At 46.2% G+C, this 25,233-nt stretch overlaps 1 protein-coding gene across 1 annotated transcript in view; it reads right to left on the minus strand.

Moving 5' to 3' along the window:
• LOC137436587 (stromal membrane-associated protein 1) overlaps nucleotides 1–25,233 on the minus strand; it is a 92,293-nt gene that overhangs the window by 40,279 nt on the left and 26,781 nt on the right. Inside the window, exon 2 of the mRNA XM_068130527.2 lies at nucleotides 922–1,055. Within this exon, the coding sequence (XP_067986628.1) occupies nucleotides 922–1,055 (134 nt within the window). The remainder of the gene's footprint in view (nucleotides 1–921; nucleotides 1,056–25,233) is intronic.

Here is a 25,233-nt window from a genome sequence, read left to right on the forward strand (position 1 = left end):
TTCCCATGGTCCATTTCTGTCCAACTTTTGATATGTTCCTAAGTAAGTCTTAAAATATAAGGAAATGCAATAAAACTAAAATTTGCAATTTTTTTGGGGTACGGCTGTTCTGGTTGTATATTGACCCGTCTATATGGGGCTTAAGCAGACAGGACCGTTCCAGGAAATTATAGGTGAAGCAAACAGGGCTTTTGGCAATATTAACAGGGGGATAAATTACAAGTTAATATTGCATAGGAATGTAGTGAGACCTCACAGAACAGTTTATAGCCGGGTCGAGATTTGAACCCAGACTACAGAGAGCTCAGAGGCCAAAGCACACACCGGTCGGCCATCCTGCCAGGCCTAACATCAGGCTTAGAGACAGTAATCTTAAATAAATAAATTTAAAAAGCATTAATAATAAGAAAACACCATGGAGTAATTTTTCATAAACCAGACGGTGATCTTTCTTGGTTTAGTTGATTTGATAAACGTCGAATAGACAAACCTCTAATATTGCACTTCTGCTCGGTGTAATTGAATATTGCAAATCTTAAAGCAAAGTTCGCTTGACTCAAATCACATCAAAATTTGAATTTTGGATACTTTGTATGCCAAACGTTTTCCCGGATTTATGCCAAATTGTTTACACACGGTAATTATAATTCTTGAATTTTAAGCACATGCAAAACAATTTGGCCAAATTAAGAAAGCAAAAACAAGGTGAAACACACCTCGCCGCTATGGTTACCACATCCAAGACAACCATTTAAAAATGCAATTTCAGGCAACAGATGTTCATCTTGAAAGTGAATCTTCCCTCAATCGCCACATGATTCCAAAAATCGATAAAATAAAAATAAAAATCACAAATCCTGCAAATGAACCAGTGGGTCACAAAAGTAATGAACGGGTAATTGCCGAGTTTGCTCCGCATACCTGGATCTGATGCGGAGTCCATTGGTCAAGGTTAACAGACTTCACGCGCGATATGTGAACACCCAAGTTCCGATGTATTCCAGCGCATCGGATGCACAGGAACACTCCCAAATTCCAGGAAGCCCATCGCGGTCCTAAACACAGAAGCAAAATTCAACACAGGGTAAACACCTCCGACGAGTGTAAACCTCCAGAGTTCACAATGCTTGGAGCAGCTTCCAAAATAATCCAATGCTCAAGGTAAACTGCATTCCCGAAAGCAATCCAGCTGTATGCAGACATCACAAGATAGTTGCAACCAGGAATCAATAATATCTTGCAAACGGAAGCATACACAAAGTCCAACAGTTTTACATGTATCAATATAAATAAGACCCACAGTCTGTCAGTTTTACATCTGCTTCCAAACTACTGGATGAACAAAGTACAAAAAGGTATAATATTAATTTCCAAGAGCCTGGGCAGTGCCAAGTCAAGAAGAATTTGATACGGACAAATGATTTTTCATTGTTCCCATTGATAAAGGCCCAGACAAAGTTAGCGCGAACTATGCGTGAAAGTTGAAAAATCCTCCTAATCGGGTGTGCAAGGCTTCCCACATTGTGGTGGCTCCTGGAAAGTGACGTCAATACACCCTCATCGTACCCATTTCCCGTTATTAGAATTTCAAAATAAGAAAAGTAAAACTCCAAACAATGCAACAAAAGGTGGGCCTGGGCCAAACGGGCTTGCAGTCATCCTGCTCATCTGCAGAAAATAAGGATGCTCAAAAATCACATCATAATAAAATGCTTCAAGGCCTAAAGGGCTTGAACATTTAAATCTTTCAAAAGGCACTGAATATATGCCAATGCATTATTACCTGCATCAGGTAAGATAGTGGTTCACGAGTTATTGGTTCACGAGTTATCAGAGTGACCACTATATTAATCATGGGTGTGTGTCTGTGTGTCTGCAGCATAACGACCCGATGATATCATCCGATCTTGATGAAACTTGGGTGGGAGGTTGATATCATGATCTAGTTGTGTCCTGCCTAGAGTGGGCGTATTGCGCCCATTGTGGGCGGAGCCACGCCCAAAAAAGATGTCTTTTAAGGGGGTAATCGAGTTCAAGCTACATCTTCTCCGAGGGGTTTGGTGGAATCTGACAGGGTTTCGGTATTTGGTTAGGCCAATGCCATGTGTCTAGCCCCACGGAGCTCGATTTTTCATTTTCGCCCCAAGGTCAAGGTCACAAGGTCACGAAATTTAGAAAAGTCGATTTTTGATGGTTTTATTACATCGTTCGCTTCCTGATAGGGTGAAATGTCGTACATGATCTTATATTATCACATACATCATGAAATAAAAGTTTTCCAACAAATTTCAGAATCTTCGACTTTTGACCTTTGAAGGTGACAAAGGTCAAATTTTCAAAGTTGTCGGAATCGAACCGAATTTTCGGTATTGTGTAGGTAACTAACCTCATAAATAGGCATGTACACCGCATGTCGGGGGCCAACACCTGCGATGTGGGCCCCCGACCCCCCAGTCCGGGCCTGTTTCGATTATAGTCCGTCCTTTGTCATTGAATACCGCTTGCTCGTGAACCATCGTCGTCTCCTGACTTGTATATATTACAATCTTAGATGGCATACAACATTGGTCACAAAAGTTGTAGGTCACAAAACATTGGTCCCTTATTGGTAAAGTTGAAGAAAATGCAAGATTTAAAAAACAGAAAATGGATCACTTTGTATCCCTTTAAACACAACACAAATTAAATAAATTTCAAGAATTTCCAAGTAATTTCCATATTGGCAGCTGGGTTTTACCCACAATCTGGAATATATGCAAATGTGACGACATGTGTGCCACCCAACTACAGACCTACAGAAGCAGGTGATGTGGACATTCCAATTGTTGACATGGAGGATTTAACAATGCAAAGCCTCACTGCGGTATTTGTCTCGGTGACCTTTACAAAGGGTAAGTCCGATGCCCTTGTAGATGAATTTTCCTTTTGCAATTGTTTTTAATACAAGGTCTGGACTGATGTAAGAGGTAGGACACAGAACAGATCAGAACACAACATAAAGGGAACAGCAGGATAAAGGGGAAACACAAATAGCAGGGCAGAGGGAGAAAATAGACAGATGTAAAACCATGGGATGCAGACAATGATGAGGGGTAGTAGTGGGGTACCTGGACAATCACTCATTTCAAGTTGATGCAAAAGTTTACTTTTTGGTATCACCTTGAAGGTTAGGATCTGAATGACAATTTTGTTCCGAGTGGACAACGATCAGCCCCTATTGGGCACTTGGGGGCACCTGACCCCACCGTGAGAGGAATGTGAAAAGTTCAAACTGTTCTAACTTTTGAACGGATGATCCGATCTGAACATATTTGATATCAGCAGCTTTGTGATGAAGAGTAGCAACCTCATTTGTAAGTTGCCTCTAGAGGCCACCGTGTTGAAGGTATCAGGGTAAATCCATAAAAAAACATGTTATTTTATGACGATTTTCATATTAACCAGCCTTGCTTTTTAATTTGGGTCACAGATCCATGACGTGGCCAAGAACCTATACAAATTGACTCCTGGGCGTGAGAATCAGGCACCAGTGGACCCACCCTGCCTCCGTCATACACGTTTGTACCACCTGTCGGCCAAAATCTTCTCACCCAACCTCCGGTAAAAGATGTGCAGCCACTGTGAGTTCATTCCATAAGGAGGAACAGCATGAATGACTGTGGGACATGCCAACCTGCACGTGGAATTAGAGACAGAGAAAGTCACCCCGATCATGTGGTCTTCATACCATGCATGCCGATCAGATGCTGTTGGACCACCAGAGAAATGCATTGAAGCTCTCCTACCACTATTCCATGAGAATGCAGCTACACCAGGAATGATTCGACATGGAATGGATCCAGTGAAACAAACAACTGAGTACCTAAACCCACAACAACCTCCAGTATTGGTAGTGGACCAACCACTTTACGACACATCGCAAAGAAAATGCAATGGACCTTCCCTGAAATCTTTGGAGAAGACAAGTTTCTGGTGATGCTGGAAGGGCTCCACATCGAAATGGCTTTGTGGCCCACTTTGGGAGATCTCTTACGTGAGTCTGGATGGCCAGAAGCCCTGACAGAAGCCGGAATTACTAAGACAGAGAGAGGCAGCAGCCAAATCTTTTTTGAAAGCATCCGATCCAATGAACACGATATGCTCACCAGGTTACCGTTGTGGTGCTCGACAGCCTTCCGAAACGAGCCAATGAGGACTGTGGAATCGAGATGACCTTTGAGGATTGGGTCGCGGTGGCTTCACGGTGCAATTCTGGCTACTCATTCACAAGTACCAACAATTCATATTCATACGGTCATATCGGGAGCGCAAATTCAAACTCGTGGTCACTACTCTCCGGAAGCTTGTACCCCTATTCTTTGCCCGAGATCACCAGAATTATGCTCGGTGGATTCCTGTCCTTATCAGAGACCCAGAAGCCCTTCCGACTATCATCCAGGAGGAGTTTGAAGCGGGGCACTGGACGATAACTAGAAGCAATCGTCGGTTCTCATCTATACCAACTGATCACGCACATGAGCAGGCCAACAAAAAAGTAAAAGGAGTTGGTGGCGTGATTTGTCTCACAGAGCTCCCTGCCATGTTAGAACGCTGGATTGTGACTGGTTCAGAGATTCGCCGTGTTGCTGAACAATTTGCTGACGCAAATGACGATGCTAATGATGAAGAGATCCCTCATCACGAGGAAAGAGGTGCATCTCAGCACCGTTTTTGGTGCCACGTCACAGAGCTGTTGGATGACCTGCAAAGCAGAGGGAATCCCTTTGAGGAGAACAGTGCGGATCTGGTCACGTTAGACAACAAAGTGTGTATCAACGAGTCCGCTGCTGGACAGGAGTCGGTAGAAGACAGAGAGACCACCTACGTGCCTGCGGTAAGTGAGTGAAAGGCCCTCGGAGTTAGCTTCATCGTGGGAGATTCCAACGATTCTGAAAGCTTTGGTTTCAACTGCGTGAAGCCGAGCTAGGTGTGAGGCAGGAGCACCGGCACAGAGGAGAGAACAGTATTCCATTGAGCTGCGGATGAAAGCCTTGTATGTGGTGAGGAGCTCAGGTGTGCTAAGGAAGGATTTCGCACAACGGAGGATGCCCAGTCGGCGACTGGCTTTGGAGGCCAGCTTGGAAATGTGGTTTTCCCAGGAAGGATCATGGCAGATAGTGCGACCCAAAAGCTTGAGTGAAATAACTTATTGGAGAGGATTGTTCAGAAAGTAGATGGGAGGGTTGTTGTTACAGATTCGTCACTTCCGTTGTTGTGGTTTTCATCCACTGTAAACATTTTTGATTCCATGTACTATTATTGTTGTTGTTTAAGGGAAATAGAGATTACTATTTTCAAAAGGTAAAAAAGTTAATGTTTTAAATGAAACCGGAACCGGACGACGACGACGAGGAGGAAGAGGAGGAAGAGAAGGCGGAGCGAGTGAGTCGGACAAGAAGCCGAGCTGCTTCGAGGTCTGGAGCGAACGATTGGCAAACGAGGGTCACGAGTGAACTTTGGGTTTCCCGGGAAAGGGATTCCTGCGACAGAGTTGTCATCGCTGTGACAGATAAACCTGCGTGACAGGTTTTGCGGTTGATTCCGGAGAGAATCATCAGAGTGCCGTTATGCCACGAGAACGGGCCGTCGGCCATTTTTACCTCGCGCAGGATTTGCGCTTCGCTCAAGGTTTTTCATCTCGCTTCAACCATTTTCACTGCATTCAGACGTTAATCTGGTGTGTGTGTGCAACGTGGCTTTTAAGTGGGAAATCTGCGGTTCGCCGAGTGGGAGCCGTGGAACGTCCACACCCGAGGGTGTGATTTCCCAGTCGCCTTGAGGGCACCTTTGCGCAGCATTGGCAGCGTGACTGTGACTGTCATCCGAACGGGATTCTGGTCTCGATTAGACATCGTTCTGACGATTACTGGAGCGGATCGACTTTGGCTTGATGCCGGAATAGAGACATTGGGGGTGTTCTTCTTTTCGCTCACTTGGAGCACAGTGAGTTATATTGTACAAACCTGATGGTACCATCATAGGAAATATATTGGTTGTACAATTGATTACTATTGTTGTTGTACTGTTATTCTTGTGTGATCTTAATACAATACTTGTTTGTTGGTAACAATTGGTGTTGTTTCACCATTGATCTTTGACATACAGAATAACACATCTTTCTGCCGTGACTCCTCTCGGGGCTCGGAGATACACCGTGACCGGGGTTTTGGGAGGAGCACGTAACAGTTGTCCAGTCGGTCTTTTCTGAGAGACAGCGAGAGTGTGAGATTTGTCAGGATTGAAAGACATGTTCCACTTGTTTGACCAGACTCATTTTGTCCAGGTCTGCAGAGAGTGAGGAGGCTGCAGACTAGCGATCTAAGGGATGAGGAAGGGAGCGGCAGAGAGCGATTCTCTCGAAAATCCTTTCTATCTCTTTGCTGATGACTCCAGAAAGATCATTGATGAAGACCAGAAAAAGCACAGGGCCCAGAACACTGCCTTGGGGAAGTCCAGCCTGAACAGGAAGGGAAGATGAGAGAACCCCATTCAAGGCCACATGTTGACTATGACCAGAGAGGAAGTCCGCAAGCCATGCATTGAGATTTCCATGGAAACCATAGGACGAGAGTTTGGTGAGCAGAGCAGGGTGCCAGACCGTATCGAAGGCACATGATATGTCAAAGGAGACAGCTCTAATTTCTTGTTTGACATTGAGGACCTCCATCCATTGTTGAGACAGCAGAAGCAGCATGTCCAGAGTACAGTGACCTGGTCTGAAACCAAATTGATGATCAGAGATCAAGCCATTGGAGAAGAGGAAGGATTTGATATCCGAAGCAATGATGGATTCCACGACTTTGCTGATAATTGGGAGAAGGCTGATTGGTCTGTAGTTGCAAGGATCTGTTTTTGCACCTTTTTGTGTAAAGCGGTAATGTTGGCTGATTGCCAAGCTGATGGCAGATGACCTTGAGCAAAAGAGAGGGTGAAGAGAACAGAGAGAGGCTGTGAAAGAGCGGCAGAGCAGGATTTTAGGAAACGTGGGCTAATGCCGTCTGGTCCAGTTGCAGAATCAGAGTCGAGGTTTGAGAGAAACTTCTCCACCTTGTCAGGAGAGAAGGACACAGAGTCCAGGAGCAGCTGGGTATGACTGATTATGGTGGGTAGAGAGGGACGGGTTTGGGACACAAGATTTTGAGGCAAACACAGAGTTGAGGCATACAGCTTTTTCACGTGCGGAGTCAGCTGTGTAGCCGTTTGAGGTAAGGGAGGGGATGGAGGGGGAACAAACACCAGAAGCAGATTTGACCAGACGCCACCAGGATTTGGAAGAGGGAGACAGGTTTGAGAGTTCGGTCTGGAGAGTAGAGAGATATTGTTTCCTGGCTCTCCTGAGGGTGGACACACACTTGTTTCGGGCTTTGTGAAAGGAAATGACATTTCCTTCCATTGGATTTGCAAGTTACACCAACCTCGCCCATCCCTTTGGGAATGGTTGAGACAGACAAGATATAGCTGTATCACATCAATCAAATAAAGTTGCATTTAGTGTCAAAGTATATCCTTCCCCTTTCCCTAACAAAAGCTGGATTACAAGTGAAAATTTGATAATCTACTAAATAAGAGAGCCGTTGGTCTGTCTGTCTGTCTGTGTGTCGCCATTTTTCTCAGATGGCTGAACGGATCTTCGTCAAACTTTCAGAGGTTCATCAGTGAATGTCTGGGAGTGTTTTAGGCAAAAATAAACAAAGAATCAAATAGAAAAAAAAAGTTGGTTTTTTTGGTTTAAAAAAAAAATCATAAAAAATAAATAAATAAATAAATAAAATGCTCTATAGTGCCGAAGCCTTTTTGATTAATGGCAGTTATATACAAGTACACATTCCAATAAATAAATACAAAACAATTACCAGACATTTCAACACAAATAATAAAACAATTCCTGAAGCTGTTGAAGTTGGTGGTAAGGCTTCTTCTTCTTCTTCTTCTTGACGTCATCATACTTGACTCAGAAACGTGATCAACGGCACAATTACATGATTTGGATGTAATTGCGTTTCTATGATATTTGCCCTCATTTAAAATATGTTAATATTTCTTTTTCGCTTGAGCAATGCCAGGTACTCCAGCTATAAATTCTTTAAAACTTTACTCAGGGTACAAATACAAATACAACTTTGACTGGGGGTAACATAGGCTATATGGCCACGGCCTTATGCGGGGGTGTGGGGGACCGGGAGAGGAGCGTAAATTCTCGATGTAAATGTGTACCGTGTAGCGCCACCTGGTGATGGTGGCAGAGGGTATTACAATTTCCTTTTTTTACCTGGGCAACACTGAGGTTAAAGCACTCTTTGCACCGGTACATTTTTCCTCCTTCCCTTCCCCGCTCCCCCAAAACGGAGGAGCCTGTCAAAGCCCAGCCCACCCCCCCCCCCCCCCGTTTTTTATTTATTTTAATATATACAGACTTGGCATTTAATATGGTATATTTTTTTTTGTGGGGGTGAACTTACTTTTCAAGATGTCTTAGAACCAAAAGTTCATTGGAATTATGTTGAAATTATTCTAGATTTTGTTAATGTGACCTTTAAAAGAAACAAAAACCACATTTGACATTTCAAAACAAATAAATTGATCCTTGAAAGTGATGTAAACTGATATCGAACTCAATTCACGGATAGTACTGTGTTAAACTTCTGTACATTTTCCAGAAGTATCTCTATTATGCACATTAGCCAAAAAAAATTTCAACAAAAACAAAAGCTAAATTATGACTGGGATTACGGACAGTAAAATTACAGTTCAGTACTTTGTGTAACCCCCACGAGCATTCAGGAGAGCACGTACACGTCGAGGCATGCTGTTCACGAGATTTGCCAAGGTTTGGACAGGAATCGCTTGCCATGCAGTGACAACAGTCTGCTGCAATTCACGCACAGAGGAAGGCTGCTTGTCCAAGTTGTTGATTTGACGCGTTAATTCTGCCCACAAGTTCTCTATCGGATTCATATCCGGGGACATGGCAGGCCACTCCATATGCTCTACACCACGGTCAGCAAGAAAGTGTTGGATCATGCGAGCACGATGAGGCCGTGCATTGTCATCTTGGAAGACAAAGTTTCCTCGAAAGGCTGCACGAGAAAATGGAAGCAATGTTTCTTCCAGAATTACCCTGTACTTGAACTGGTTCAGGTTTCCATTCAGAACAACCAGGTCAGTTTTGCCCCCTGCATGAAAAGCAGCCCAAACGGTCACCCCACCACCTCCAGCTTGGACTCTTGGCATTATACAATCTTCGTTATGGGCTTCATGCGCTTGTCTGCGCAGTCGGACGCGGCCATCTTGACGATAGACCAGAAATCTAGACTAGTCACTGAAGGTCACGTGATTCCAGTTTCCTGGCTGCCATTGACGGTGCTCTCTGGCCCACTGCAATCGGCGCTGGCTGTGTTGTCTGGTCAGGCGTGGCTTTCTCAGGGGACGCCTGGCACGATAGCCTGCTTGAACCAGTCGTTGGTTGACTCGCCTTCTGGATACAGGCACATTTGTCAGTTGCTGCCACTCAGCCCTAAGCCGATTAGCTGACTTGGTACGGCCATTGCAGACTAACCGGTGCAGCTGGCGATCATCTCTCCTTGTGGTTCTGCGTGGACGTCCTGGCTTCGGTATTGGAGCAGGGACACCCCTCTGAGCATTTCGTTTCAGGATCTTTGACACCTGACCTTGAGTGATGCCATATTGTTGAGCAATAGCACGCTGTTTCATGCCAGAATTTCGTGAAGCCACCACTCCATGACAAACAGCATTGTCAAGTTGACGAACCATCTCCAGAGGAAGCGGCAATAACTTTTGTAGATGTGCAGCAGTTGTTTTCCACTAATACAGAACGCAACAACCCTTATATACCCGATTGTGAAGCCAATCGTCAAATGTACCTGTCCTTACATTTTGTCACGCCACCTGTGATAGTGTGATATAATCCTGTTATTGACTTCTTGCTGTGAAAGACAATCAATGACATGGTTCTTTCAACAAAGACATCACCGAAGGGTAAAAGAAACTCACCAGATTGATATACTGAGTTCAGAAAGTAAACCCAAGTCAAGAAAAAAAAAAAATTCCATATTAAATGCCAAGTCTGTATAAGAAAAAAAAAATGTATATATAACAAAAAAAAATGTATGTATAATATATGTATAAATAAATATATGTTAGGAACAAGCTTTTGAGAGGTTTGAAGAGGATTGCTGGATGTGGCCTGCCGGGTAAGTTGAATGAATGGTGTTTGAAGTTTGGATTGATGAGTATTGTGGCCATTGATGTATGATATTGCAATTGGGCATGTAGAGAGGATGGAGGTTGTGGTGAGTGGGTTTGTGAGGAGGTGGTTGGGAGTGCCACGCTGTTTGACTCACATTGCCTTTTATGATCAGGATGGAAAACTCCTGTTTCCCTTGACATCATTAACCGAGGAGTTTAAGGTGGTGAGGGTGCGGGAGTTCATGATGTTGCGGGATTCGAGTGATTCCGGGGTAAAGAATGCTCTCCCAGAGAATAAGGGAAGTCGGAAGTGGAATGCAAGAGCAGAGGTGGATGAGATGGAGGAGCGGTTGCAACAGGAGGAGGTCGTGGGGATGGTACAGCACGGGAAGCATGGCTTGGGGTGGATGAAGCATGAGCGATGGGGAAAGGCATGTGTGAAAGAGAGGAGGAAGATGGTTGAGAGGGAGGCGAGCAGAAAGGAGGAGGAGGGGAGATGTATGAAAGCATCTAGACAGGCACAGCAAGGTGCTTGGACTAGGTGGGAAGGTGTGCGGGTGAGGACATTGAATTGGCAAGAGATTTGGAGGATGGAGCCAATATTGTTGAGGCATGATTGTTGAGGCGGGCAACATTTGATGTGCTTCCATCACCAGTAAACTTGAGATTGTGGGGGTTGTTGCAGGAGTGTGTGTGTGTGTGTGTGTGTGTGTGTGTGTGTGTGTGTGTGTGTGTGTGTGTGTGTGTGTGTGTGTGTGTGTGTTGCAGGAGTGGGTGTGTGTGTTGCAGGAGTGGGTGTGTGTGTTGCAGGAGTGGGTGTGTGTGTTGCAGGAGTGGGTGTGTGTGTTGCAGGAGTGGGTGTGTGTGTTGCAGGAGTGGGTGTGTGTGTTGCAGGAGTGGGTGTGTGTGTTGCAGGAGTGGGTGTGTGTGTTGCAGGAGTGGGTGTGGTTTTGCATGAATGTGTTTTTGTTTGAGTGGTGCGTGTTGTATGTGTGGGGGTCGGTTGGTTTATTTTTTGTGTGTGTGAGTGAGTGGATGAGGGGCTGTGGATTCTGGGAGTGGAGGCGGTGTTGTTGTTGTAGTCTGTGTTCTCACTGGCTGGGGGTGGGGGTATGTACGCATCCAGGTGTAGCTGCTGCATGTGGAGGCATATGTGCTCCTGCTGGCCCACCTTAGCTGACCGTATCGAGGTTGAAGGGCCGAAACGGGATGATGCTGAGGACCTGGTCAGTGAGGCACACTTGTGACCAGGTGTGTTTTGAAATGAATTACATAGACACACACACACACATATATATATATATATATATATATATATATATATATATCTATCTATAATTCCAGTAATCTCTGTACGTCTGTACGTTTGTACGTCTGTACGTTTGTCTGTGACCGCTGTTTCTCGACAACCACGGGTCCGATATACTTTTAACTTGCCAGGTATATTGCTGGGGACCCGAGGATGTGCCTTTTCAAGGTTTCATATTAATCGGACAATTACTTACCGAGCTATGTCCAAAAAACGATTCAACCAATCAGAGAGCAGCGAACGATCGCGTGTGCCGAACGTGGAGGACACACTCTGCCTCGGATGGCACATTTGAGAGCGTATTCATTTATTTCACGTTTGCAAACTATGTTGGCGTTAAACTATGTTTTAAAACTAATAAAACCGAATTTGCGATTCATTCGCTTTCCTGCGCGTTTGTGCACGTGATGGCGATTTCTTTACCAAACTCCGGAAGCCGTTCGCTTTGGACCAAACCATTGCATGTAAATAGAGGGGGGGGATTGTCACCGTACTCGCAAGCCGTTCGCTTTGGACCAAACCATTTGATGTAAATAGAGGGGGGGGATATAATTTTAGATATAGATATAGTACGGGCAATGCCCTAGTATCTATAATTCCATTAATCTCTGTGTGTATGTGTGTATGTGTGTTTGTATGTGTGTTTGTATGTGTGTATGTTTGTCTGTGACCGCTGTTTCTCGACAACTACCGGTCCGATATACTTGAAACTTGCCAGGTATATTGCTGGGGACCCAAGGATGTGCCTTTTCAAGGTTTGAAATTAATCGGACAAGTAGTTACCGAGCTATGGCGATTTCTTTACCAAACACCGCAAGCCGTTCGCTTTGGACCAAACCATTTCATGTAAATAGAGGGGGGGGGGGTTCTGTGGTCGTTGCGAATGGACCAAACCATTCATGTAAATAGAGGGGGGGGGGGGTTCTGTGGTCGTTACTGCCACGTGGTTTCAAAGTTTTTTTTTGTTGTTGTTGTTTGCACGCATGTTTTTTTGCACCCACGTACGGGCACGCCCTAGGATGTTTACACACACACACCCCTACACAAATTTTTTTTTTTTTTTTTTTTTGGCAAGGAACGGGCACCCACGTACGGGCACGTCCTAGCTTATATATAGTACGGGCATGCCCTAGTATCTATAATTCCAGTAATCTCTGTGTGTATGTGTGTATGTGTGTTTGTATGTGTGTTTGTATGTGTGTATGTTTGTCTGTGACCGCTGTTTCTCGACAACCACGGGTCCGATATACTTGAAACTTGCCAGGTATATTGCTGGGGACCCGAGGATGTGCCTTTTCAAGGTTTGAAATTAATCGGACAAGTAGTTACCGAGCTATGGCGATTTAGCCGTTCGCTTTGGCGTTGCGAATGGACCAAACCATTTCATGTAAATAGAGGGGGGGGGGGGTTCTGTGGTCGTTGCGAATGAACCAAACCATTTCATGTAAATAGAGGGGGGGGGGGATTGTCACCGTACTCGCAAGCCGTTCGCTTTGGCTTTGCGAATGGACCAAACCATTTCATGTAAATAGAGGGGGGGGGGATATAATTTTAGATATATATATATAGTACGGGCATGCCCTAGTATTTATAATTCCAGTAATCTCTGTGTGTATGTATGTATGTATGTCTGTATGTCTGTGACCGCTGTTTCTCGACAACCACGGGTCCGATATACTTGAAACTTGCCAGGTATATTGCTGGGGACCCGAGGATGTGCCTTTTCAAGGTTTAATATTAATCGGAGAAGTAGTTACCGAGCTATGTCCAAAAAACGATTCAACCAATCAGAGAGCAGCGAGCTATCACGTGTGCCGAACGTGGCGAACAGACTCTGCCTCGGACGGCACATTTGAGAGCGTATTCATTTATTTCACGTTGGCAAACTATGTTGACGTTCAACTATGTTTTAAAACTAATTAAAACTAATTTGCGATTCATCGTAACTGCGATATGCGACCTTCCGGACAGTGAAGACTGCACTTCCGGCAGCCAATCACAGAACGTGTTGTTGCGTAGGCGTGGCCGATGTGAGAGCGAGCCGAGCCGAGCGCGTGCGCCATTACGGTTCGTAATTCGATTTCTTCCGGAGAAAATAATAATTTCTCGATTTCTTATGCGCATTATTTCTCCCAATTCAGTCAGAGCGAAGGGCGGAAGCGAAGAGCGTTGTTTTTTTAGTTTACGGGCGTACGGGCGTACGGGCGGGGTAGAGCGTACGGGTAGCGTTTTTTTTTTTTTTTGGCAAGGAACGGGCACCCACGTACGGGCATGCCCTAGTATATCAAAAGTGTACAAGTCCAGTCACCATTGGGATGTAATGGTAGTGTTCAATTCTGCAAAGATGTCCATTAATTTAACATAACACCCACAATTATGACAGACTTCTTCCTTTCAATCATTATGCTCTATAGTCTATACAAAGCATCGGTTCTGCCACAAATTTCTTGGGCTCGGGTTATAATCCTGGACAGGTCGCCACTCCCATTCAGATGCTCGACCAAGTGTGCAAGAATTTGGAATTTGTTCCGGGTGGCAGTGATATTTCGCCTACTCTTCACGAAGGACACCTTGGGATCTTTAATGTCCACAGCCTAATCCTGGCAGAAAGGACACCCAGTTTAACACCTTCTGATGGAGGGCGCACAGTTACGAATCGCCCTGCCTCTGAAACACAAGACAGTTTATAGCTGCGTTGAGATTCAAACCCAGGTTAGACACCTCAGAGGTGAGTGTGGATACCTATACGAGTCTAGGGCATCCTACCAGCCCTCTTCCTGCACACTGCTTCCGAATTCCACAAAGAAAAAAATGAAAAAAGTTTATTTGACGAGTGGAGGTTTTAGCTTCTTCAACCGGTTATAAAGAATGCATCGGGATTTCTTTTTCCCCTTCTCATGCGAAGTGAAAGACTTCACCACAACATCTATTAACACGTTTTAAAGCAGTGCTGGAAAACATTCAAATATCTTTCTCCAGGTGGCGAGTTCCCTTTTACTCTGCAGAAAAGTCAATACACAGGCCTGGTGTTGGCTTAGCGGTTAGGGTGCCGGCTTGGGATCCGAGGATCCTGGGTTCGAATCCCGGTCGATCGCTGAATTAACACCAGGGGGGTTGACTCAGCCTGTCATCCTGCCAAGGTCGCCAAATTGAGTGCCAGTTCACTGGTAATTCCCTTGCGTCACAAGAAGCGACCAACAGGGTTGGCGGCAGGAAGAGCATCCGGCCATAAAACATTGCTTCAAAAAAGGGGACCACGGTGCCCAAAAAAGGCCAACCCCTGCTCTGCGGGGAAAAATGGCCTCGAAAGGTGGTTCAAAAGTCAATACACAGGGAAGGTGGTGCAGGTGGAGTTTGCAAGGAATTGGAATTGGAAGCAAGGTGAAACGCACACCCCGTTTGACGAGACCTAAATAACACTCTGCAGACAAACAATTTTACAATTTAGCGCATCTTGTGAAATGCAAAAATTTAAACTATAATTAATTTGTCTGCAAAGCTGTATGTGTGACAATTGTTATTAAATACCCCTGAACACATGATTATAAATTACAGTAGATTGGGATGCAGACAAACACCCACAGGAATGGGCACGGATAACTTGGTCAAAGCACATTTGGTCAAGTTAGACACAAAGAAAATGTTATAGCCAACTTCCAAATAGTTGTAGGTCTAATGTAGGACCTTCATCGACTGTCTGGATCAGCTGTGCTCCGCTCTTCAGAAGTTGACCTTTTCTAACCCAGAAGCCCTCCAAACAAGGGTCCACAACCTCAATTGCATCCAGAAAATGCATCAATGCAATCGCACTCAACTATACACCTACAACTTGCAGCTTTACCTGTAGGTATTTACTTTAATTGCTGGAGACTTCCATGCATTATCATTCCATGATATAAAAAAAAAAAAAAAAAAAAACACCTTTAGAGGCCATTTTTCCCCGCGAAGCGGGGGTTGGCCTTTTTCGGGAACCATGGTTGTTGTTGTTTTTTGGTCCCCTTTTTGAAGCAATGTTTTACGGCCGGATGCCCTTCCTGACGCCAACCCTTTTTGCCGCCTTTAACGACAAACAGGGAATTACCAGTGAACTGGTACTCAATTAGCCGACCTCGGAAGGATGACAGGCTGAGTCAACCCCCCCTGGCGTTAATTCAGCGATTGACCGGGATTCGAACCCAGGATCCAAGGATCCTAAGCCGGCACCCTAGCTGCTAGCCCAACACCAGGGTTATCTAGCCCAACACCTTATCATTATCATTCCATGATATAACCATACATAATTTCATTATGACAGAATACATAGCTGAATCGGGCTATCATAGTAAAACACGCAATTTAGTGTCTGTCTGTCTGTCTGTCCGCGATACATTCGGTTGTTACTTATCCAATCTCAACCAGACTTGACAGGAGGCCTACGCGTCACACGATGGAGGTTGTACAGACTTAATTTGCCCCTCTCCCCAAGAGGGTTTTCTGTCTTGCGCGAAATCCATGTTAACATACCTCATCGTAGCATTTTTCCAAAGCCGCTCGCTTCTAATAATTATATTAATGAACAGGATTATAAATAATTTAATTGATATATGTGGGATAATTACACGCCCATACCGGAAATGGAAGCCAGGTCCTCTGGTGAACCGTACCAGTGCTATGCCATCTGGGCTATCCTGACCAAGCATGCAATTTTCCCACATATAGAATTGCCACTCTTTCCGTCATTGCTTCCGGGGCACTCGCTGCCAACGATAGGAGCACTAACGGCCTGATCACCAGAGGACCTGGGTTCGATTCCTGGTCTGGGCGTGCAATTTTCCCACATACATCAATTTAGCTTTGACAACAAAAGTAATAACATTAATATAACCCCTCCCCCCTCCCAAAGGGGGTTTTTTTCTCTGTGGAAAAATGCCCCGTTAACGTGTATAAATACCTTATCATGGCATTTCATGAGGCAGGCCTACCAAAAGTGGGGCTCTCACAATCACCTGCCACTGCCATGGAATCATTAAATTGGAATGTTTCTATCCAAGGATAGACATACGTCCAATAAAACGGAAGCTTGTTTATCAGATCATCGATTTCTCTACATTGTTAATATATTGTGCCAAGTGTTGTGATAGACTACAGGTTTGCAGGTATCCGCAATCCAGAACTCGAGCGGTCAATGGCACGCCATCGCAAATCCCCACGCTTCCATTTAAAACAAAGTTGAAAGATGGCAAAAGGTAACAAAATAGTAAGGAAATATGAAAAAATATAAAACCAGGAATGATCCAATATCAAAATTGTGAGATAAAATAAATATTCCGTTTTGACCCATGACCCTAAGTTCCCACCCCGTGGGGCATGAATCGGAGGTCAAATTTAAAAAACCGTTACACATTTCATGCCTCTCCCAATGTTAATTGCATATGCAAAGTTTCATTTTAAAAATATTTAAGAATATGCCCGTAATTACATTGGTATTTGACCTAATGACCTATTGACCTGCTCCAGGGCCCCAGGGGGCGGGGCAAAACAAAAATGTTACTGCTCTTGCATCCTCTTGCCATATGATGAAAAGCTTGCTTCTAATTACAAGGAAGTCATAGAATCCATAATTGTTGGTGATGTAATCTTTCCTCTATTCAAATGGCAAATGTGACCATAAGTTTGCATTCTGGGTTGGACCCAAATCAAGACATCCTGCTGCACCTCTCAGCAATGGTTGGAGACCCCAAATCTAAGAGGTCAGGACTGGCTGCCTGGATATCACTAGAATTCCACACAATGTCATCCTGCTCTTGTCAAGCTCATTGCTTGTGGCATACAAGGCCACATGTATACCGGCTTTGACTTCCTCCACTCGCATAATCAGTGCATCGCTATGCAAATGGAACCCTCCCCTTACGGTGGAGGCAAGAGTGCCCCAAGGCAGTGTTGGGCCCAGTCTTGTTTTAATCTACACAAACAACCTCTCTGATGCTCTGGATAACATGTTTTTTTTGCAGATGACTCCACGTTGTGCCGTAAAGTTGCAGATGACTCCACGTTGTGCCGTAAAGTTGCAGATGACTCCACGTTGTGCCGTAAAGTTGCAGATGACTCCAATCTCTGCCCCGCAACCTCTCCCCGCTGAGGGGGGCTCACGACATGCGGTGCTCTATTTCCAAAGTACCGTTATTTCATATTTTAATATCAATTGGATGAATAATTAAAAGTTGTGATGTTGACCTTCCATGTGTGATAATAATGCGGTCCAGAAATGTATGAGGAACTAGAACAGGCATCCGCTTGAGCGCTTAGCTCCGCCAGGGATTAGTTTACGTTTTGTATCCCACTGATGGGCTGGATCTCAATCCGACCATGGACCAAAATCGAATTGGCTTGTTTTGTCACCGAACCAACTCGTCCACAATCTTTTGAAATATCGTACTATATATAGTTTTTGGCCCCATCACTCAATGGTGAAGAATCGCTTCGGGAATTAAGAAAGATCCCATATCCAAATCCGGATCCTGAGTTTCACCAAAATTGAATCTATTCTTCTTCGTCACAAACCCAACTGGTCCACCATGTTTCATCCATTTCATCAAAACTTTTAAGATATCCTGCTCACAAACAGACACAAACAAAAGCTGACAAAGAGACAGGGGTGACTGCAGTGTTTGTCCACCTTCAATGGCAGAGGGAAAAATCAGTGGCGGAGGGGAAAAAAGTTACAGAACACAAAGTAATGTGACTTCCTTTTTTCACAACTGGATACATTCAAAATTGGCGCGATTTGTTTTCCCTTCAACCTCTCAGATTTTGTCCGCATGGAAAAAAAAATACATGCCATGGATGACTATGTTGAAAGTCTGCAGCAGTGAGCAAAGGTAGATCATCAGCAAACAAGTTCGAAAGGCAGGAAAGTAGAAGAGCTTACAAGCAGAGGGCAAATGTCTGGTGAATAGATTGAAATATAGTTAAATAAGTAATCCGAGGTGGGAGAGATTGCAGCAAGAGTGGAAAGAGGGAGAAAGAGGGGGAGGAAAGAGGGGGAGGAAAGCGGGGGAGGAAAGAGGGGGAGGAAAGAGGGGGAGGAAAGAGGGGGAGGAAAGAGGGGGAGGAAAGAGGGGGAGGAAAGAGGGGGAGGAAAGAGGGGGAGGAAAGAGGGGGAGGAAAGAGGGGGAGGAAAGAGGGGGAGGAAAGAGAGGGAGGAAAGAGAGGGAGGAAAGAGGGGGAGGAAAGAGGGGGAGGAAAGAGGGGGAGGAAAGAGGGGGAGGAAAGAGGGGGAGGAAAGAGGGGGAGGAAAGAGGGGGAGGAAAGAGGGGGAGGAAAGAGGGGGAGGAAAGAGGGGGAGGAAAGAGGGGGAGGAAAGAGGGGGAGGAAAGAGGGGGAGGAAAGAGGGGGAGGAAAGAGGGGGAGGAAAGAGGGGGAGGAAAGAGGGGGAGGAAAGAGGGGGAGGAAAGAGAGGGAGGAAAGAGAGGGAGGAAAGAGAGGGAGGAAAGAGGGGGAGGAAAGAGAGGGAGGAAAGAGGGGGAGGAAAGAGGGGGAGGAAAGAGGGGGAGGAAAGAGGGGGAGGAAAGAGGGGGAGGAAAGAGGGGGAGGAAAGAGAGGGAGGAAAGAGAGGGAGGAAAGAGAGGGAGGAAAGAGAGGGAGGAAAGAGAGGGAGGAAAGAGGGGGAGGAAAGAGGGGGAGGAAAGAGAGGGAGGAAAGAGAGGGAGGAAAGAGGGGGAGGAAAGAGGGCGAGGAAAGAGGGGGAGGAAAGAGGGGGAGGAAAGAGGGGGAGGAAAGAGGGGGAGGAAAGAGAGGGAGGAAAGAGAGGGAGGAAAGAGAGGGAGGAAAGAGGGGGAGGAAAGAGGGCGAGGAAAGAGGGCGAGGAAAGAGGGGGAGGAAAGAGGGGGAGGAAAGAGGGGGAGGAAAGAGGGGGAGGAAAGAGGGGGAGGAAAGAGGGGGAGGAAAGAGGGGGAGGAAAGAGGGGGAGGAAAGAGGGGGAGGAAAGAGGGGGAGGAAAGAGGGGGAGGAAAGAGGGGGAGGAAAGAGGGGGAGGAAAGAGGGGGAGGAAAGAGGGGGAGGAAAGAGGGGGAGGAAAGAGGGGGAGGAAAGAGGGGGAGGAAAGAGGGGGAGGAAAGAGGGGGAGGAAAGAGGGGGAGGAAAGAGGGGGAGGAAAGAGGGGGAGGAAAGAGGGGGAGGAAAGAGGGGAGAAAGAGGGGGAGGAAAGAGGGGGAGGAAAGAGGGGGAGGAAAGAGGGGGAGGAAAGAGGGGGAGGAAAGAGGGGGAGGAAAGAGGGGAGGAAAGAGAGGGAGGAAAGAGAGGAGGAAAGAGAGGGAGGAAAGAGAGGGAGGAAAGAGGGGGAGGAAAGAGGGCGAGGAAAGAGGGGAGGAAAGAGAGGGAGGAAAGAGAGGGAGGAAAGAGAGGGAGGAAAGAGAGGGAGGAAAGAGGGGAGGAAAGAGGGGGAGGAAAGAGGGGGAGGAAAGAGGGGGAGGAAAGAGGGGGAGGAAAGAGGGGGAGGAAAGAGGGGGAGGAAAGAGAGGGAGGAAAGAGGGGGAGGAAAGAGGGGGAGGAAAGAGGGGGAGGAAAGAGGGGGAGGAAAGAGGGGGAGGAAAGAGGGGGAGGAAAGAGGGGGAGGAAAGAGGGGGAGGAAAGAGGGGGAGGAAAGAGGGGGAGGAAAGAGGGGGAGGAAAGAGGGGGAGGAAAGAGGGGGAGGAAAGAGGGGGAGGAAAGAGGGGGAGGAAAGAGGGGGAGGATAGAGGGGGAGGAAAGAGGGGGAGGAAAGAGGGGGAGGAAAGATGGGGAGGAAAGAGGGGGAGGAAAGAGGGGGAGGAAAGAGGGGGAGGAAAGAGGGGGAGGAAAGAGGGGGAGGAAAGAGGGGGAGGAAAGAGGGGGAGGAAAGAGGGGGAGGAAAGAGGGGGAGGAAAGAGGGGGAGGAAAGAGGGGGAGGAAAGAGGGGGAGGAAAGAGGGGGAGGAAAGAGGGGGAGGAAAGAGGGGGAGGAAAGAGGGGGAGGAAAGAGGGGGAGGAAAGAGGGGGAGGAAAGAGGGGGAGGAAAGAGGGGGAGGAAAGAGGGGGAGGAAAGAGAGGGAGGAAAGAGAGGGAGGAAAGAGGGGGAGGAAAGAGGGGGAGGAAAGAGGGCGAGGAAAGAGGGCGAGGAAAGAGGGGGAGGAAAGAGGGGGAGGAAAGAGGGGGAGGAAAGAGGGGGAGGAAAGAGGGGGAGGAAAGAGGGGGAGGAAAGAGGGGGAGGAAAGATGGGGAGGAAAGAGAGGGAGGAAAGAGGGGAGGAAAGAGGGGGAGGAAAGAGGGGGAGGAAAGAGGGGGAGGAAAGAGGGGGAGGAAAGAGGGGGAGGAAAGAGGGGGAGGAAAGAGGGGGAGGAAAGAGGGGGAGGAAAGAGAGGGAGGAAAGAGAGGGAGGAAAGAGAGGGAGGAAAGAGAGGGAGGAAAGAGAGGGAGGAAAGAGAGAGGAAAGAGAGAGGAAGAGCGAGTAGAAAGAGCAAGAGCGAGTGGAAAGAGCAAGAGGGAGTGGAAAGAGCAAGAGAGAGTGGAAAGAGCAAGAGAGAGTGGAAAGAGCAAGAGAGAGTGGAAAGAGCAAGAGAGAGTGGAAAGAGCAAGAGAGAGTGGAAAGAGCAAGAGAGTGGAAAGAGCAAGAGCGAGTGGAAAGAGCAAGAGCGAGTGGAAAGAGCAAGAGCGAGTGGAAAGAGCAAGAGCGAGTGGAAAGAGCAAGAGCGAGTGGAAAGAGCAAGAGCGAGTGGAAAGAGAGTGGAAAGAGAGTGGAGAGAGAGTGGAGAGAGAGTGGAGAGAGAGTGGAAAGAGAGCAAGAGCGAGTGGAAAGAGAGCAAGAGCGAGTGGAAAGAGAGCAAGAGCGAGTGGAAAGAGAGCAAGAGCGAGTGGAAAGAGCAAGAGCGAGTGGAAAGAGCAAGAGAGAGTGGAAAGAGAGCAAGAGAGAGTGGAAAGAGTGGAAAGGGTGGAAAGAGAGAGAGAAAGAGTGGAAAGGGAGAGAGAAAGAGTGGAAAGGGAGAGAGAAAGAGTGGAAAGGGAGAGAGAAAGAGTGGAAAGGGAGAGAGAAAGAGAAAGAGAGAAAGAGAAAGAGTAAGAGAGAAAAAGAGAAAGAGAAAAAGAGAAAGAGAAAAAGATAATTTGACCACAATTATCTAGTGAAGGATAAATGATAAAAATGATTTAAATAATAAGCAGATAAAACAGCAGCAGAAAGAGGTGAGTGAGGGGAAAACAATCCAGCCTATATTCTCAGATCAAGTTTAAGGTACCTGGTGTCAGTTTTATGGTTGGAAATATCAATACAAGCACTCGTCTCCATTGAAGCTTCCAGTCGAATGCAGAAAGACACAAAAAAAACATGCAATCGATTTGGAATACCAGAGATACACCAAATGCACAAGGAAAGACAAAACCAACAGGGAAAACATTAACTTTCCAATCAAAGTCCACAACAGGAATGATTCAAGATTCACATTTCTCACATTCACACATGTGCAGTAACTGTCAATTTCCCCATAGTCTCATGTCCATGCAATTGATGGAGAAGTACACCATTGTCCAAGTTCCTTATCCTGCATATGATACATGCAAACACTTCCATGATCCTCATCATGTTAGAATGGTGCAGGAAGGGTTAATCTGTTGAGGGTTAATCATGTCAGCATGGTGCAGGAAGGGTTAATCTGTTACGTGTTAATCATGTTAGAATGGTGCAGGAAGGGTTAATCTGTTACGCATTAATCATGTCAGCATGGTGCAGGAAGGGTTCATCTGTTACGCATTAATCATGTCAGCATGGTGCAGGAAGGGTTAATCTGTTACGCGTTAATCATGTTAGAATGGTGCAGGAAGGGTTAATCTGTTGAGGGTTAATCATGTCAGCATGGTGCAGGAAGGGTTAATCTGTTACGCATTAATCATGTCAGCATGGTGCAGGAAGGGTTAATCTGTTACGCATTAATCATGTCAGCATGGTGCAGGAAGGTTAATCTGTTATGTGTTAATCATGTTAGAATGGTGCAGGAAGGGTTAATCTGTTACGCATTAATCATGTCAGCATTGTGCAGGAAGGGTTAATCTGTTACGCGTTAATCATGTTAGAATGGTGCAGGAAGGGTTAATCTGTTGAGGGTTAATCATGTCAGCATGGTGCAGGAAGGGTTAATCTGTTATGCGTTAATCATGTTAGATTGGTGCAGGAAGGGTTAATCTGTTAAGGCTTAATCATGTTATAATGGTGCAGGAAGGGTTAATCTGTTAAGGGTTAATCATGTTATAATGGTGCAGGGAGGGTTAATCATGTTAGATTGGTGCAGGAAGGGTTAATCTGTTACGCGTTAATCATGTTATACTGGTGCAGGAAGGGTTAATCTGTTTAGGGTTAATCATGTCAGAATTGTGCAGGAAGGGTTAATCTGTTAAGGGTTAATCGTGTTAGAATGGTGCAGGAAGGGTTAATCTGTTAAGGGTTAATCATGTTATAATGGTGCAGGGAGGGTTAATCATGTTAGATTGGTGCAGGAAGGGTTAATCTGTTACGCGTTAATCATGTTATACTGGTGCAGGAAGGGTTAATCTGTTGAGGGTTAATCATGTTAGATTGGTGCAGGAAGTGAAGGGCAACTGATGGGTATCACCCAGGATTAGCCAGTGCAGAGTCGTGTGTGTCTCGTGGTGAAAAGAGTCCTCAAGTTTTGCAATTATGTTTAAAGTTTATTCTAATTCATATTTAAATTTAGCAAATGAGGAAGTTCCAATGCTTCAAAATGGATCCATAATAACTGTCCAGACCCCTTGAGCTGCCTGTATCACGTGGTCCAGTGCTGAAGTTCTGTCTCTGAGGCCTAGGTGGTTCTGCAGTGACCGACCCTCTGATGCTCTCGGTGCGGTGCGGTGAGGTGCACCCTCTCTGCCCTGCCAGCATGGACTGCATGCCCCCGTTTGTGAATGTGGCGGTTTTAGTGATGTTCGGGTTCATGGCCTTTCGGACCGCTCCTGCAGGGGCCGAAGGATTCTGGTGGTGGGTTTCATTGGCGGAGTTTTGAGCAAGGATAGTGATGGAAGAATGCCTGAAGCCTTGGGAATCACGAGTTGCCATATTCTTGGCTCTCAATTTTGCCCTCGTGCCCTCCTTGGGTTGCTGACTAGACAGGAACAGTCCTGGATTTCCATGGATTTGGCTCCTGGCTGCACTCCTAGCTCTGTGTTGCATGCTTCTCCCTGGGTTTGCTGGCGACGTTTTGGGCCTGTCTTGGCGTTGCAGACTGGCACTCCCTTCCCGCCACGGTTGCCCTCCCTCTGCTCACGATCTGTTCGCTGTCGGGCCCAACACTGTGCAAGTTCCGGTCCCCCTTTGCCCGCTGCTTGTTCTGCGTGTGGATCTTGGTGTTCTCTGCTGAATGTGCATGGGACTTGTTTTTTGGGGTTTTTTTTTGCCCAAACACCATGGTTGTCCTTGCCGTAGTTGTGTGCTGGAGGTTTGGATGACGGTCACTGTTGCAGCCTCCATGGCTTATTCGGTCTGGTTGAACTTCATGGAGAGGCTTGGTACAGCTTTATTTATTTATTTTCTCACTACACTTTATGGTGCCGTTGCTGTGCACCACTCTGGGTCTACTCTACCACAATCGATTGTTTTGTTCCAATTACTATGAACTACTGTATTATTTCGATTTTGACTTTTGGGTATGCAGGTGTCTTCTGATACCTCAGAGATGGATGCCCCTGCCTTGCATAACCCCAGGTAACCTGTGGGAAAGGTGTAGTACCTGTGAGCCCTCCCCCCCGCCCCCCCTTACCAGGGTAACGGTCCACATCCATTCAGTTTAAATGGCAGATGGCTCTGCACATCTGGTGGATGAGAGTCCAGTGGACTCCAACAGCATGGGCGGAAGAGGGTGAATTCCCCAAAGGCCAGCAGAGAGACGGAGAGGAGTGGCAACCCCCGTCTATAACCACGCACTTACCCGTGTATACCAGCCATAGAAAGGCAATGCCATCATTGCCCGAGGAGACTCAACATAATAATTATTTTGATATTTTTAATTGCAATATTTATATGGCCTTTAATATTTTTCTTTAGGCTTTTTTTGTGACGACATAACTTTATATCGGTCTCTGCATTTCATACCTTGCATCTTCTTGCATCTTACACGATGATTGTAATGATTGTAACCTCATACAAGTCAGGAGACGACGATGGTTCACGCGCGGGCGGTATTCAATGACAAAGGACGGACTATAACCGAAACAGGCCCGGACAGGCCAGGCCCGGAAATGTCAAAACGAAGGTTACTGACCTTTAAATGATAGAAAATAATGTATAATCAGTTATGAGGTTAGTTAGCTACACAATACCAAAAATTCGGTGAAAAATGAAATGGAAAAAAAAAAGAAAAAAAAGAAAATCGAGCTCCATGGGACTAGCCACATGACATTGGCCTAACCAAATACCGAAACCCCTGTCAGATTCCACCAAACCCCTCGGAGGAGATCTAGCTTGAACTCCATTACCCCCTAAAAAGACATCTTTTTCGGGCGTCGCTCCGCCCACAATGGGCGCAATACGCCCACTCTAGGCATGACACAACTTGATCATGATATCAACCTCCCACCCAAGTTTCATCAAGATCGGATGATATCATCGGGTAGTTATGCTGCGGACAGACAGACACACACACAGCCAGACGCACACACATGACGAATATAGTGGTCACTTGATAA

This window comes from Myxine glutinosa, chromosome 11 (genome assembly GCF_964187855.1).
Source record: "Myxine glutinosa chromosome 11, kmMyxGlut1.1, whole genome shotgun sequence".
Classification (NCBI taxonomy): domain Eukaryota; kingdom Metazoa; phylum Chordata; class Myxini; order Myxiniformes; family Myxinidae; genus Myxine; species Myxine glutinosa.